This window comes from Pongo abelii, chromosome 11, assembly GCF_028885655.2.
Source record: "Pongo abelii isolate AG06213 chromosome 11, NHGRI_mPonAbe1-v2.0_pri, whole genome shotgun sequence".
NCBI classification, from domain to species: Eukaryota; Metazoa; Chordata; class Mammalia; order Primates; family Hominidae; genus Pongo; species Pongo abelii.
The window spans coordinates 75,599,648-75,617,040 of NC_071996.2; the positions used below are offsets into that span (position 1 = coordinate 75,599,648).

Genomic DNA, 17,393 nt, shown 5'->3' on the forward strand with positions numbered 1-17,393 from the left:
TGGAGGAAGTCCGTGTAGCACTGATGTAATGGACATTGTGGTTGATTTGCCAACATTCATGCCTTATTACTCGGTCATTCTAGCCACTCGTAGTAATTAGCCTCCCTGGCCAAAGACTGGTTCTCCAACGCCAGACCCAAGCTAGACTGGGCCAATGGAATTCAAAGAGAGGCTTCCTGGGCTTTTGGGTGAAAACCTTTTTAACATTTAGGAGAAAAAAACAGGAAGCCTGTAACCCCAATTGCCAGCAGCAGCTATCTTACAACCATGATGGGAATGAACCCCAAGATAAAGCTGAAATGAGGAGACAGTCAGGAAAAACAGGGGTCTGTGATAACATCATCAGCATTTGACTGGTCCTGAAGCTTACTCTGCCAATAGATTATCTTTTTATGTCAATGAATATAGGTGTTTGTTGTTTAGGACAGATTCTTACTGCAGCTAAAAGAATCTTAAGTATGAATGGCTGATATTTAAACTTACAGAAATTTTAAAACAGCAATAATTTTGGACAGATTTTTTTTGTTACTATACTAATTTTCTTCAGCTTAGTATTCAACACAAATTTTGTGCTTTTCGCCTGGAAATAATGAGTTTAGTTTCTTGAATTAAGAAGAAAAAAATATAGAACATGGATTTGCCACTAAGTTTTAGCTAAATCCACCTTTTCTGTGTTTCATCCCTGTATAGAAGCAAACACAACAGCTTCCCTCACTGAAAAATTAGGGTCCCTGTCATAAAAATCTTTGTGAAATTGATCTGGGGATGTTCTCTTTATAAGTTGACTTGGGTTTTATAAGTGGAACATTTATCAAAATCTACTTTTCTTTTTGATGAAAGATTCACATAATAGCAGCAGGTTCATATTCTTTAAATGAAGCCAAGTTTTTAGGAACATTTTTTAGATTTCTAAGAAAAACTTTCAACTTAAATTTTGTTGAAACCAGATTTTGTCATCATAGTCCCAATTTGATTCTGAAAAGTGTTTGATCCATATGTCACCATCAGAGGAATTTGCTCTGCAGATATGCAATTTGAGAGTTTGTTTCCAATGAGGAAGACTTTGTTTGATGATGTTATGAACATGATATGCTTCTTGGGAAAAAAATGACTGTCTTATCAGATATGCTAAAAAATATTTCATATACATGTTATTGGCCTCATATCAACACTATGCACTCTTTTAATCTTGTTTTTCACAATAGAGAAAGTGAGCTTGAGCAGCTAGATAATTTGCCCCTAGCTACATAGCTAGTAAATGTTATAACAAGATTTGAACCCAAGCAGTGTATTGCGTTAGGGCACGTCCTAACTGCTGTGCTATGAGTACAGGCCCTTGGCTTGAGAATTAAAAGGAGAATAGCCAGGAAGTAGAGACTTTTAAAAACACAGAGGATTCTGAAAATCAGTGGGAAAAATATTCTGAGCAAGAAAATGGGAGATATGTAAAGAAATTGATGGTACAGAAGGCGCTCCTGTGAGCTCAAAGTTAATAGGTACACACAAACAAAGGAGCAGCCTGTGTGGATAGGCTAAGTAACATCACAGACTTAAACCCAGAAATGCCAGGTCTTATGAAAAATTCCACAATGGTCCATTGAAAATACTTTAAATGACTTCCAGAGGAGAATCAGTAATAACATTGGTGGCTAAGATTTACTGAATAGTTAATATGTTTCAGATACATGTTTTACCTGTATTATCTCATTTCATCCTTGACAGCAATCTTATGAAGTTTACTGATGAGGAAACCAAGGCTCTAAATGGTCAATTAACTTACCAAAGATCATACAGTTTTTATATAAGTGGGGAAGCCAGGATGGGACCTAAGTAGTGTAATTTCAGAACTTGCATTTTATGAACATGCCATATGAAGGAGGAAATAGACCCAGTGGTCACAATGTCAGGTTGCTCCACGAAGACAAGAAGCCCAGATTATAGTAAAAAAAGCAAAAGCTCTGAAGTAAAAAGACCCGTGTTTAAGACCTGTGTCCTATAAGCTATATTACTCAGCAATTATGCTTAACCTCTCCAAGCCCCTTCTGTAAAATAGGGGTAATTATATGATACGGTCTGGCTCTATGTCCCCACCCAAATCTCATCTCGAATTGTAATCTGAATTTTAATCCCCATGTGTTGGGAGCAGAACTGTGTGGGAGGTGATTAGATAATGGGGGTGGCCCCCCCCCATGCTGTTCTCATGATAGTGAGTGAGTTCTCATGAGATCTGATGGTTTTATAAGGGGCATTTCCCACCTTCACTTGGCACTTCTCCTTCTTGGTGCCATGTGAAGGACATGATGGTTCCCCTTCCACCATGATTGTAAGTTTCCTGAGGCCTCCCCAGCCCTGTGGGACTCTTTCCTTTATAAATTATCCAGTCTTGAGCAGTTCTTTACAGCAGTGTGAGAATGGACTAATACATTATACTTGCCCTACCCACTTTACCAGGTTGTTGTGAAAATCAAATGAGGTTATGTGTGTGAACATACATTATAAACCTTAAAGCCCCATATATATGTTGCTATTATTATTATACCATCAGGAGAGGAATATGGCATGTTATAAAGAATATACAAAAGCTTTGTCTTGTCAGTGGGCAGATGACCCCCAAAGTTTGTTTTCAGCTGCAAGCAGAGATCTTGTATGCAAAGCAGGGTTTTAAAAAACAACAACAATGAAGAGTATCAGTTTGAATGTTGTTAAGTGTTTTATAAATAGCTGCATAATTAGCATGTACTTACTGCAAAAAGTATACATAATATTTTATTCCCTGTTGTAGGCTGTAATGAATCTGCTGCCTCTACATCCTGGGAGGTTTTCACTTACTTTCCCCGTGATAATTTTAATACATGGAACCATTATTAGCTGAATTAAGAATAAGTAAATGAGCAGTTAAAAAAAAGTACAGAAAAATTACAGGTGCCTGTGGTGAGTAAGATAATAACTAGGTAAAAATATATGAAATAATTACAGTGTTTGAACGGCAGAGCCGGCATGAGGAAAATGACTCAATGGAATATTAAGCCTGATGTTGGCAGGGTAGAAAAACTGTAGCCTACACTGTGGCCTTCACCTCTTCTGATTCTCAGCCCTAAAACCTCACTGCAAACAGATCCAATCTGCTCTCAGTCACATGTACGCAATGCTGAAGGAGGTGGTTCAGTTCTGTGAAGATTTAGTCACTCTGAAAGTTTGTCATCCTGTAGATTAAATACCCAATATCTGAAAGATTCTATTTAAAAGATGTACCAGGTATTTTACAATTAAATTCTTTATGAACTTATTTAGAATGTACCTCTGATCTGTATTTGACATCTTGACAAAACGGGATTCCGGGTAACTTAGTTAAAGGCTCTTAAATAGCTGTGATATTTTTAAAGGTTTTTTGTTTTTTTAGAAAAGTGCATTAGATATAGCATTCCAAACAGTGTAATCAGTTGATAAAAAAATATTGAAGGCTTTTGTGTGCCCAGTCTTTAGCTAGAAAGTGCAGAAATTAACAGTGAGTTTACGACCTCGTTCCTTCTGTTAAGGATTCTGATTTAATGCTTCCAGATGGTGAGAAATACTTTATTACAAGTTAAGTATTCCTAATCTGAAAATCCAAAATCCAAAATGCTCCAAAATTCGAAGTTTTTTTAAGCTCTTGTACCAGTAGGTATAATGCAAACATGCCAAAATCCAAAAAAAAATCTGAAATCCAAAACCACTTCTGGTCCCAAGCTTTTGGGAAAAGAGATACTCAACTGTGTAAGCAAAACTTCAAGTTGGAATTTGAATGATCAGATTTAACAATGTCTGCTCAGTCGCAGTGAGCCACTGCTTTCTTAATTGACAGGTATTAAACTATAGCAGATGGGATCTCGTTCAGGTATTAACAATTTCTGTGCCTCTCTATCAGATTATGAAGGCTGTTAACTCTTTATTTTCTGCATGTGCTTTGTTATGAGGATTTGGGGGATCAATTTCTACATCTCAGATGGATTTCCCTATTTCCCAACAAACTTCGAAGTCATCTGACTCTGCTGTATAATCTATGTTTGCGTGAAGAAAGTAACGTTAACATCAGACAAAACACAACAACATAGGTAAAAAGAGTACTGGGGAGGAAAATAGAGAACTGAGTTCTAGTTCCAAGAATTCCTTTGATAAATTTGGAAAAATCGCTTAAACTCATTCTGCCTCAGTTTTCTTACCTCTAAGGTGATGGAGTTGAAGGAAATGTAATCAAAGGGCTCTTGAAACCGAGATGCTGTGATTCCATGACTTATCTGAAATCAACTCAAAAGTGTCAGTGATAAGTTTGGCCACTTAAACTATATGGCCTTTCCTTAATGGTGTTTAAAATACTAATTCAGTAAATAATTTTAGATTGCCTTACAGACTTTTAAAAAACTAGAACTTTATGAGATATAGGAACCATGTTGTCTTTCTGCATCTCTTTCCCTATGAGTTCAGGCAGCCATATTGCTTCTTTCCTGGACCCAACTGTCATATCATGAGTCATGGCCTTATTCAATAAAAGCACTTCTTGATCATGCATTATTCCAATTTTAGCCAGAGACGGCTTCTTCAACCTTCCTGATGTGTCTGAATTTATTAACATGCTGTATTTGAAATGTTACTCTTTTTAGATTGCACTTTTGACATCATATTGAGACAAGGGAGCTAGTAGGATATTCTTTATTCTTTGGCTGCTACCTGAAGGGAATATAGTTTTTCCCCCTTCCTACCTTTTTTGTAGGAGTTAAATAAAATCTAAAAATTACAAACTTTCTAAAAGCCTGGGGAGATTGTTATTGGAATGAATAGAAACCTCAGCGTCTGATCTGTAACCATTTCAGGTATAATCAATTGTGTACAAAGTTCTCTCTGTGTTTCTTAAGAACCTGATTCAACAGACATTTCAGAAAGGGAACCCTGTGTGTCGCCTCTGGAGGAGCAGAATCCTTTAGCAATGCCTGGATTCAGCTATAAAAGAAGTGTCACCCCCACCCTCACTTTAGTAAATAAACATCCATGAGGGGACAAATGAGACTTTGTGAAATAAGTCAGTGCTTCCCTTTATTTTCCCAGGGGTAAAAATACTGAACTTTCATGAGAAAAGGGAGAAAGCCTTTCCCAGTCCCTCCAGATTTGGTCAATTCTGTCTCCCTAGAGGCTGTCGGGTTCTTCATCAAAGACAAGGGGTCAGCCCTGGTTACTAAACATGCTGAATCAGCTGCGGGAACCTTGGAACTTCAACACACACACACACACACACACACACACACACACACACACACACACACAGGAACTTCAACACACACACACACACACACACACACACACGGAATCTCTTTCCCATTAGGCTTTTTGCTTTCCGGATGCATTTATTCTTAACCCAAGCACTAAGGTCTAGTTGCTATAGCTGCTGGTTAGGATAGTGGGGGTGGGAATAGTGGAAAGAGCCCTGTCTGAATTTGCAAGCCCTGCCATTTATTCACTCAACAACCTTGGCCAGATCTCTTCTCTCTGAATCTCCATTTCCTCACCGGTAAATATTTCCTCCTCAGGTTTGTGGAAAGCATCATTTGATAGTCTAAGAATATTGAGTTATTTTATGAATTGTAAAGCTCTATACACGTGTTATCATAACAAGTAGGAAAGAATCTTTCCTCTCTCTCTCTCTCTCCCCTCACTCCTCCTTTCTCTCTTACACATGTGAATACCTCCTTTCCAACATGTTGTCCAATGTAATATTTCAGATGAATAGGACTGTGCCCATTGTATCACCAGAACCTAGCATGGTGCTTTACTCAAAGTAGTCTGTTAATTAATAATTAGTGAATCAATTGGATCAATTTGAATAGTTTCTTTGCCTAAGTACTTGTAAAGCATTTTGATGTATTTTCTCTGAAAAGCATATTAATTCATTTGAAAATATATTTACCTCTTAAAAACCATATTAGCAGACTCCGTCTCAAAAAAAAAAAAAAAAAACCACATTAGCACCTTAATTGTCCTATCTTGGGGTTATTTTTCTAAATTGAGGCTAAGTGTTCACCACTCTATTACTACCAGCTCAGTAAAAGCTTCCCTTTCCTCTCTATGCTGTTTCCATCTTTGAGTGATTCAAAATATGCTCATGTTGCATGTGTAGTGAAATATTTTTAAGATCGTAGTTTATAGAGTAACTTAGGGCACAGTGTGACATTCTTTTAAATTGGCGTGATCTGAGAGAGAATTAAATTTGCTCATTTTTCACAGTACAAGGCCATCAGAAAGGTTGTCTTTCACAGGCACTATCACTTAGACTTAGAAGAGGGGCTAGAGGGAAGAAGCCTAGTCTCAGGTGCCCGGTGAGGAATATGCATGGTCCATAGTGGCATCAGGATATTTGGGACAGTCTAGGGAGTGAGCCCAGCCTAGTGGGAGCTTTGACACAGACCGTACTCAGAATTCAGAATCTCCACTGACTCTTACATTTATAGGGGTTGGTGTTCCTCAGCCCACACTCCTACTCCCCACCTTGGCCATTCTTACTTTATCCATTTGGCTCCTATGCCATGGAAATGAAAAAGATAGCACCTGCCAAAGCCTGATGTCATCCAAGTGTCTGCACAAACACAAGTTACCATAAAACTAAACCAAAGAAAGCACAATGGCAAGGCAGCATTGTATTTTCATTATGTTAGTTTGTGGCACCTACCTGATTCTCCGTCGGTTCACCTTGCGTTAGCGTTATTAAATGCGGTAGCTGAAAGAGAATTTGGAAATGATTTCTTCTCACCTCCTCATTTCATGGAGAGTAAATGGAAGTCTGCAGTGGCTAAGTGATTTACACAAGATCACATAGCTAAATGGTGGCAGCTAGAGGACTTGAACCCAGATCCTCCCACTCTTGGGTGAACCAGTACATATTTTTCAATCAGTCAAGACTTTCCTATTTGGTACCTACCATGCATCTGACTATGCTCCTACATGCCATTAAAAAATGGTCATAAAATATAATGTCCAGCATTGCAACTCTTTGGAAAGAAAAACTCAGTTATAAATGCATGCGAGCAAGAGACCAAAGAGTTAATCAGAAAAGAAATAATTTTCACAGAAAGAGATCTTTCTTCCTTTCTTTATTGTGAGCTGAGAGAGGATTGTAGCAATACAGGTTGAGCAATTTTCTTTTTTATGAATCTTGTGCTCAATTTATGAAAGCCATTTTGCAACCCATTTACATGCAGTAAACCTTTGCTTTAAGGTTCTGTCATTTACCTTGATCATGATTATTTATAGTCCTTTTAGAAAAGGCTCTTTACTGGTTTAGCTCTCAAGCACAGCACTGTCACAAGCCGGTTTTCTACATCTTTCAAGGCAGGGTAGGAAGCTAAGACAGGGCCAGTCTTGTAGCTCGCTGTGAGGAATGGGGGTGTTGGGTAATGGGAAGAACACTAGTTGGCATCAGGAGTCTTGCATTTGCAACCTCTGCACTCTCACTGTGTAATCCTGGCCATTTATGCTTCTTTAGTTTCAGTTTGTTCACTTATAGAAATGGAGCGACACTTTCATCACAAGGCTATAAAGTGGAGTTGAACTGAAGTACTTTGTGTTCAAGTTATATTGTAAATTGTGAAGAGTAAGTTGTTTTATGAACTAATTATCTATAATATGAACTATAAATCATTGAAAAAGGAATGGTATGTCTAACCTAAAATATTTCTTGATTACCTGTGATGTTGTCCTTCCTGTAGTACATACAAGAATGGACCAGGGACCTTTACACTTGGCACATAGGAGACCCTCAATCAGTACTTGTTGCATTAATGAATAAATACAGTTTCTGGGTGAAAGTCAGTATGCTAGGCATAGTGTAGAATACAGGACAAATGACCATCATCCCAAGCCTCAAGGTGCTTACAATTAAGATGGTAGCCATAAATGCGCAAAGAGCCAGTAAGGTAAGTCGTGGTTCTACACAAGAGAAGAAGGTATGGTGTAAAAAGTGTTTCTGAGGCCCTCACCAGAGAATTGGTACAGCAGGAGCCTTTCCTCTTCCTACCTCTGGGTGAGTTTATCTACCTCCAGCCTCACTTGCCCACCCATGCACTCTTTGTATCAGCCATGGTGCCAGCAGGACTAGATGCCCACTTGGAAGGGTTTTACTGAAATGCATATAACAGAGGGGATTACAGCGATTCGGGCAGAATTTTGGAAACCAACAATGGGTGGAAACGCACCCAGAGAGAAGCAATGGCAGGAAACATTACCACCCAGAGTAGCAAAGGGCAAGGCAGATCCTGGCAGAGAATGACAGCTAGAGCTAGACACAAGAATCCTTGTCCACACCAAGTCCAGGAGGAGTCTGTGAAAGTCTAATCCCTTGGGCAACTATCAGGCCAGAGTCAGCAGGAGTAAACAAGGAATTGCATGCATTTGGCGTAGACACTTTCTGTGGGGTTTTTCATGAGGGCCTAGGGGAGGAATTCTATCCATCTAAAAGCCTGGCTTTCTGAAGCTGGGATCTGTCACTCTTTACCTTTGAAAGTAGCATGTGAAATGAGTGTGAAATGGCTCAATTTCTTCCTTGACTCCTCGGCACCTACCACGCACAGCCTTCACAAGGTACAGAACAGGAGAAAATGGATTATGCCCTCAACAATAAGAGGCGAGTCATCCGCCTGGTTCTACAGTGGGCTGCCATGTATGGAGACCTCCTACAAGAGGATGATGTGTCTATGGCCTTCCTGGAGGTAGGCAGGGGTCATCCCTTCCAAGAATACACTGTTGTCCTACAATACAGGGACCTACCTATAGGCTCAGCAGCTTCCCTGGAGAGACTGTAATTGCAAATGCTAGACTTTGTGAACACATTCGTTCATCAGAAAGGAACTACAGAAAAAGTAAAGAAAAAATTTACCCATTATTCTGCCACTCTGACTCCATAATCGGTAGCATTTTCATGTATTTTCACCTAGTCTCTTTTTCTTTGTATGTTTTATCTTGTAGTCACGTAGCACCCATCATTCTGCAGGATGCTTTTTCCATTTAATTTGATATAATGATTTTTCTGTCAGTACAGTCCTTATAATAAAAATTTCTTTACATCTCCTGAAGTAATCAAAAAAATTTCTAATGACCATTGAGTAGCATGTCACAGATATATTTATGTGTTCCCCTATTGTTGAGTATTCACATCATTTCCAGTTTTCACCTTCCTAGAATAGTAGTACGGTAAAAAGTCTTGTGCAAGTGAGTCTGTCCTTGATTACCTTCCTAGAAGTGGGATTACTAGATCAAATGGTAGATATTTTTGAGTGGAGTGGAGCAGATCGTTTATTTAGGAATTGCTAGAACCGGAAATGGTAGGCTGTGAAAGCGGTTCGTAAACACTGTTGAAATATGCACTTCCCCGTTCCTTCCCGTAGCTCTAGCCCCAAATTACAGCACTGATCCTGACATTTAAGCTCAATTAGTCACTCTCTCTTCCAAAATTTGGATGAAGACCTTACTTCTGTGCAGGCAAAAGGCAATGTTACTTCCATTTCAAACTTTTTCAGTCTGTGTGTTCTAAAATTATAAATTATCCAAAAGAAACATACACCCTCTTTCTTTTCTATTCATATCATTTCACACCCAGAGGGGCGAGGCAGTGAGGAAAGATGGACCGAGAGCATCCCTCCAAGCTGAGGAATGAAGTATTTTGAAAATGCGAGGAATGGCGGTAGCTTGGGGTCATACATTGACTCATGGCCTCTACCCACTGAGTTACAGGACCATTTTGCAGTGAACTAAAGTGGTGGTGAAGCTGGCACTGCCATGGTACTCACCTACTGCTGCAGAGCAGAGTTCTGCTCCTAAGCAGAGCAGGCACACCTACAGCTGCAGGGTTACGACAGTTCCCAGAAGGGCATCAGAGAGTCCTGAGTTGGTGGCACAAACTCAGCATAAATTCGCTACAGTGCTGAAGACCATGCTGCATCTTACCACCAACCATGACCCAGAATGAGTGACACCTAGTAAATAAACAATACATAGCAAAATAATGTGAAAACGAACATTAAAATTCCCCTGAAAAAAAATGAAGTAAAAAAAGCACTTTTTTGTGGACTGCAAAATGACCCATTTCAAAACATTGGCTTTCATATAAATATCATATAAACAGTTCACCTGCAATTTACTTTGAATTGAATTTTTATTGTTGTAAAATAGATATCTAATATAAATGTTCCCATTGTAACCATTTTTAAGTGTATAGTTCAGTGGCATTCATTTCATTTCTGATGTCTGTGAAGTCATTGATTGCCACTATCTATTTCCAAAATTTTTTCTCATGGCCAATTTTGAACTTACACATAGTGTAACATTTTCTTCTTTGTTCTTCCTCCAGTCCGTGAAGCCATGGTCTGGAGATGCTGGTGAAGCAGATGACATAGGGACACATCTTTATTGCTCTTGACAGAATCGTGTGCCTTTTGCAGTTCTTGTTAAAAGCCTGTGACTTTTGCCAATTACAGGAGTTTTATGTATCTGTATCAGATGATGCCCGGATGATTGCTGCCCTCAAGGAGCAACTGCCAGAGTTGGAGAAGATTGTCAAGCAAATGTAAGGAAGGGCTTGACTTTGGGGGTGTGCTTTCATTAAGTAAGTCTCAAAAAGTCCTTTGCCCACAAGAAAGGTTAAAGCTGGTCTTTGCATAGCCATGCCCTGCTTGATTTGATTTAAGCAGACTGGGCTGAGGGCATAGGTGGTGCAGTAAGGCCAGAGGAACAGAAGGACTGAGATTCTGTTCATTCTGTGCTAGAGGGCTGCCAGAAGAAAGCCTGGGAAAGAAAAGATCCTCCTGTGTGGAGTCCAACTCAATAAACGTGGGTCCCTTAGGTTCAAGGCAGTGAATCTGGCAATAAAATGGCCAGCAGCATTTAAAGAAAGTTTGAGGGCAATTCCTTATATGGAAAATTCACTAACTGCTGCCAAAGCTGTTGGTAGTGAATATTTGTGTCCTCTCAATGAACCAGAAGGTTTTCACATGGTGTTACTTGAGCTATAGATTAAATGCAGTATCAGAGAGTGAGTGTGCTGCTGGACAGACTTTGAAAGCTAGAAATCCTGGCTTTGAACATCGGTTCTGCCAGGAATCTGCCTGTGACAAGAGCTGATATCTTTGCTGTCTACCCTTCTGCTTTGATCTATTACTATTAAAATGAGGAAGCTCATATTGCCTCCTGAAAGGATTCTGTGATTGTGATTTCATTTTCTAATATAAGATTAGTTATATACAAATAAGGCAATTTAATAGTAGCAATGGTATTAAATAATGTGCTTTGTCTACTTCTCATAGCTCAGAAGATGCAAAGGCACCACAAAAGAAGGTAGGTAGCATGAACTTGCATTCTCTGTCTGTGCCCTGTAGAATTACAATTCCCCAGAAATATTATATTGCAGTCTACATAAAAGTGATTTCTTTTTTGTAGACGCGAAATATATTGTCTTCATTTCTTGACTCTGCTTGCTTCTCAGATGTGTCTTCTCTGAGATGCTAGTGTGCATTGGTCACTGTCTCTTATGGCACTTGCTGTGGTTGTTTTTACAGCACAAGGTTCTTTTGCAACAGTTCAATACAGGTGATGAGAGAGCCCAGAAGCGCCAGCCTATCCGCGGCTCTGATGAAGGTGAGAACCCTCTTCCAACTAACTCGTAGTTGTATAGATTATTTAGAGTCAGGATAATGATAAGCATCACCTTGGACCCACAGAATAGCTTCTTTTGAAGGTTCCCTGTTGCCCTCCAGATGGTTTGCTTGGAGGTACCCTTTGGTGGCCCGATTATTTATGTCCTTAAACTCTTGTGCCTGAAGCCGAGGTGCCTGTCTACCCTTCCCTGATTTGGCCTCTCCCTGCTTAACCCCTTTCCTTGGAGGAAATGAAGATGATCTCAGGGCCTGGTTGTCAGGATTGCCCACCCCTGGGAAAAGCTGGTGGGAAGGTGGCTGGCACCTAGTGGGTGCCAAGGAGACAATGGATCACCAGCATCCTGCCCAGGGACAATGCTCTGGCCCTGAGCCCAGCCCTGAACAGGGAGGCTTTACATCAGGAAGATCAAGATGCTGGCTTTTGTTTGGTTGTTTAAGATTATCCAAAGAATCACAACCAAAAATAGTCACAATAATAATGATAAAACTTTCATTTAAAGCTATAAATGAATCTTGTCATTTAGGACTGCCTCTAAACCCAGGAATTATAATATAATAATGGGAATTGCTCCCAGGATTTTTGTGTTCAGAGTTGAGCCTCTGGGTGCCATATCCAGATCTGCTGATCTAAGTCTGCTGAGCTAAATAGCATCCAAGCTTATATGGCCTGGCCCCAAAGCACACAAGCCACTGAAGCAAGTGAGCAGGAGTGTCAGCACGTGCTCATGGCCCAGGCGGAAGCCCTCCTGTGTGCAGAGAGGTGAATGGTGGCTCCCCACTGCCACACAGGGTAGCAGTGATCTGTGAATTGCCTACAGTATAGCACTTCAGACACTGAACATCAGCCTGAAGATACTCTCAATTTTTTCCCATGACCTATTTGTGGGGTTTTCACCAATATCTCTTGTTCTTTTAATTGGACTTGGCAACCATATGTGCACCTATTCTTAGACCAATGCTAAGGTAAGCAGTTTAGAAGGGGCAGGAATAGGTGTAAATGAGTATGAATAAATACAGTAATAAAAATGGCAAAATGATGCAAATTGGAGAGGATGCCTAAACATTTTTCATAACTATAGTTTTGTTGAAAACTCTTAAGACTGATTTACTGCCTTGTTACTGCCTTTGGATAGTTCTGTTTAAGGTCTATTGCATGGACCACACCTACACAACCATTCGGGTGCCAGTGGCCGCCTCAGTGAAGGAAGTCATCAGTGCAGTTGCCGACAAGCTGGGCTCCGGGGAGGGCCTGATCGTAGTCAAGATGAGTTCCGGAGGAGGTAACAGCTTTAATTCATATTTTAGGCTCTGCAAAATGGGACGTTCCATCCAAGCAGAAACTATGTAAGGAGTTAGCGTGGTCATGTGAGGCTCACCCAGAGGATGAACTGGTGCTTATGTATGCTTCCACTAATAACAGAAACAGTACGGGTAGAGGTGTGCTGGGTTTCTAATGTCCCCTATCTTGTAGGTACCCACTCTAAACCAGAAAGGTGACTGGAACTGGGACTCTTGTGTAGATGTTGGCCTGGAGTTCTTTCAATTTAAACTCTATTCAAAAAAGTTTTAGGCCTTGGAGCCCTGAAAAATATGGACCCCAATAGGAAATCTAGCTGGACAAGCTCAAGGCCATGGGTTTCTACAAGTCCAAAGTTGGAAGTGGTCAGAAGCTAGTTCTTTGAAGCTGATGATGGTTTTTCTCCTTACTCAGTTAGAGAGGCTAGGAGCCTGGCTCAAATGAAATGAGGAATATTTTTCCTCCATGGGATTACAGTTCCTTTCACTGTCCTTGATTACATGGTGCATTTCTGAAATGTCATTTATTTGTTCATCACATATTTACTGGCCACAGTGTGGCTATGAAGGAAAGAATGAGTTAGACACAGCTCACGTCCCCGAGTTGTTCCCAGGCCAGGGAGGAGGTAGACGGTAAGTTAAAACAATTACAGTTCATGCTGGCAAGAGTTTTAGGAATGACCACATACTGTAGTGAGAGACTAGAGGAAGCAACAGTGAGGTTCATTTCTCCAGTCATGATTTGACAGCCATTTGGGGGAATCCTTCAGGGACAGGTGAGCCATTTCTGTCATGTTTTAAGGTGAATGATTCCATTGATGGAAGATTTTTAAATGCATGTTGGATTTTAAGATCTCCCCTCCATTTCTGCTCCAGTTGCACAAGGCCCAGGACGTCTGCCCTCCCTGACCCCTTGTCACCTTCCCATAGATATCCCAGGTCCCACCCTCACTTTCTTTCGGTCTTTACCCAAATGTCAGTGTCTCACTGAAGCTCCCTCCTTCGTTTGCTTCATTCCCTTTCTAAAATGTTAACTTCTTCCCCTTACACAAGCTTCCTAGCCCCCACCCCTGCGATATTTTTTTCTCCTTGCCTTCTTACTCTCTAATCTATTTCTTTTCTTTATTGTTGGCATCTCCCACTATGACGTAATGCTTTTTGGGGTGGGATTTTTTTTTCTGTATTGTTCCCTTCTGTTTCCCCAGTGCCTGGAGCAGTTTCTGGCATGCAGTAAATACAAAATAAATGTTTATTAAATGACCTAATTTCTTAATTTTTTTGACAAGTTCTCATCTGAAGAACTAATTTTTTTAATGTGGGAGGAGGCTTAATCTAGTTAATGCTATTGCCCTGCAAATTAGGGAATAAGTGAAAAAACAATAGTAAATTTTGCGTCTAAAATCATGTAAGGTCTCAGAAACCTCCGAAGTTTTTAAAAAGTGATCTTTCTATGTCCAAAGTCCTGGGCGTGATTACCATCTGGAAACATAACTTGGGAGATAAATAGCAAGTGCGGGTTTTATATGCTCAGTAATTATGGTTGCAGCACAAAACTGGGTGAATTGACCCTCTGGCATCTCTATTCCTTTCTGTGGCCATTTCTGATGGCATCCTGAGTGGCGCAGGGCTGCATGAATGCTGTCTTTTTTATTCCGTGGATCCCTTCAGTACTCTATTTTATGCAGTCGCTCTGCGTGTTCCGGTAATTCACCAAGCTGGCAATTTGTTGGTGTGATTAGGGCAGTGCAGCAAATCTCAGATGTATTTAATAGGCAATCTCATGCTTTTTATGTTCACAGAAAAGGTGGTGCTCAAACCTAATGATGTTTCAGTATTTACGACGCTCACCATTAATGGACGCCTGTTTGCTTGCCCGCGAGAGCAGTTCGATTCACTGGTAGGTGTGTATGGCCTGCTCAGAGCAGCATTGCAATCAGAAAAACTTGTCTGGAGCCTAATTTTGCAATCACACTGAACCCAGTGGCTAAAAAATCTCGAATGGTACTTAGCTTTTTCTTTTTCTGCAGTCTATTAGGTAAGCCTCAGGTGTTCATTTGAGATGCTCAGGGCTTTTGATTTTCTTTTGTGGAAATTAGCCAAGTAGCACCACTATTAGGGCATAATTCAGCTTTCAGAACTCTTTGTTGTAACTCGCCTCATTGGTATGTCCCCAGTTTAAATATTAAGAATCTGAATATTTACGCCAGGATGGAAATAATTTTTCTAAAGCAAAATATCACTATTTATCAGGCTTCTTTGCATTATGGCAAAGCCACCATCTGGTCTAAGAGAAATGCTGTTCCCCGAAAGCACTTTCTCTACCTTATGCAGAAAATGCCAAAGGCCAGACCCTTCCCTAAGTCTCCAAAAACACTTGTTACCCAGCATACAGACAGATCTTTCTGTGAAGAAAGGACTAATAGGCCCAGACTAATAACTGAGTAGCCTGCTCTCTTTTAACTAGGTGGTAGCGTCCATTTCTATTTATCCTACCAGAATTTGGTATATAGGTGAGTAGCTGGTAATATATCTTAGAAAGCATAGAGGGCCAATTCAGAGGGTAGAGAAAGTGGTTTCTTCAGTCTTTGGATACACAGGGTTTCTCCTTTAAGAAAGGCACAAGACCGAGCGTGGTGGCGGGCGCCTGTAGTCCCAGCTACTCAGGAGGCTGAGGCAGGAGAATGGCGTGAACCCGGGAGGCAGCGCTTGCAGTGAGCCGAGATTGTGCCACTGCACTCCAGCCTGGGCGACAGAGCAAGACTCCACCTCAAAAAAAAAAAGAAAAGAAAAGAAAGGCACAAGACAAGAGCTAGAGGTAAACTGCATCCAATTTTAGGGAGGGAGTTTACATAAGGGATGCATGAGTAGGTTTCAAGTTTGATCAGATCAGCTCTTATAGATATCAAGATTCTCTTCCTTGGACTTTTTAGAGGTTGTTTCAGGCTGCTCATAATCCTGATTTTTTGTTTTAGAGAGTACCATTTTGTGCACTCCAGTGAGGATAGGTGGATTTTTACCATATTTTGAATTCACTTGGAGAGGAACTTAGTAAATGTGGCATTAGTTTTCCTGCTAATCCCTCATCTGTCACAGCCCATAAGCACGCTCACCTTTCCTCAACCACCAGCCTTATAAGATCTGAGTCTGCCTCCCACCTTTCCATATATTTTTTTAGTCATCTACATTCATTGCTTTCTAAATAAATATTTCTCAATACTGAAGGATTGGGAAAAAAAAAATGTCATAAATGAATCGTGCTGCCCTCTCCTGGAAAGGAAAGCCATAAAAAGCCAGTTCAGCTGCAGCCCCATCAAAGGTGCTATGTGACATGTTACTGCACGGGTGCTGGGGACTCTCTTGCCAGCAGGTTCTTGGCCGCAGTGCCAAATGACATGGCACAGAGACAGGGAGTGCAGACTGTCTTCAGCTCCCTGTGGGGAAGATACTAACTTTCTAAACTTCTGTTTGTTGGCACACAGTCCTGCAGCCTTCCAAGTTCTTAGTCCTTGCTCGTCCTCTGTTTTAAGGCCTTTGTTGTTGGAAGGAATGTCCTCTGCATTGAGTACCCTGGGCATAAACTTCTTCCCTATCAGCGCTCTGCCATTCATTGTGCTGTGAGTGGCCAAACCTTACCTGCTTCACATAACTGTGGACAGGGAGCTCCTTCTCTGGCTTTCTAAAGATTCCCTTTGAGGACAGCCCATCGAGGAGGAGTCGCACAGAGGATGACCCTGCAGTAGAGAATGTTGGCCACACTCTCTGATCCATCCACACATGCTTCTGCAGGGTCTGCTCTGCGCTTGGGGCTGTGCTGGCTTCTGTGCGACACTAAACCAAGTGCCCCAGAGCCTCTGTCCTTACCGCAGTTATGCTAAAGCCAGAGAGATGAGACTAACACAAGCAGCCTGGACTAGAACAAGTCTTAGTGTTCGATGTTAGCCCTAAATTGTGTGGTCTATAATAGAATTAGTAGCGTGCTGGCGAGTTACCCTAGTGGTTAAGGGTTCAGATTCTGAAACTTTACTCTCTTCACATTTTATTTAAGTATAAATGTCCGTACAGAGCAAATTCCTATAAAACTCCATTGTAGTATAATGTGATTCTACTTTTTTCCGTTCACTGGTTCCTCAGACTTTTATTTAGTACCTACCACATCATCGCAGGCGTTGTAGATGGTTCTGGCTCTGAAATGGTCTTGAAGACAAAACCATCATGGTCCTTATACCTCAGTGAGCAAACAGTGTAGTGAGGCACCCCCGCATGTGATCAGTGAGAATGCAGTGCAGCAAGGGCCATAGCAGAGCTAGACACAGAGGGTGGGGGCGCAGGAGGAAAGGAAGATGCTCCGGGTAGCTTACCTTCGACTTCTCTTTGTCACTGACAATCCACACATCCCTTTTATGACTTAGTCTCCTTATCTGGAAAATG

At 40.9% G+C, this 17,393-nt stretch overlaps 1 protein-coding gene across 9 annotated transcripts in view; it reads left to right on the top strand.

The window, feature by feature from the left end:
- RAPGEF4 (Rap guanine nucleotide exchange factor 4) overlaps positions 1–17,393 on the top strand; it is a 381,527-nt gene that overhangs the window by 334,776 nt on the left and 29,358 nt on the right. For all 9 annotated transcript variants that reach the window (XM_054548828.1, XM_054548824.1, XM_054548822.2 and 6 more), the window contains 6 exon segments: positions 8,579–8,729; positions 10,494–10,582; positions 11,319–11,349; positions 11,571–11,649; positions 12,803–12,949; positions 14,765–14,862. In XM_054548828.1, the coding sequence (XP_054404803.1) occupies positions 8,579–8,729; positions 10,494–10,582; positions 11,319–11,349; positions 11,571–11,649; positions 12,803–12,949; positions 14,765–14,862 (595 nt within the window).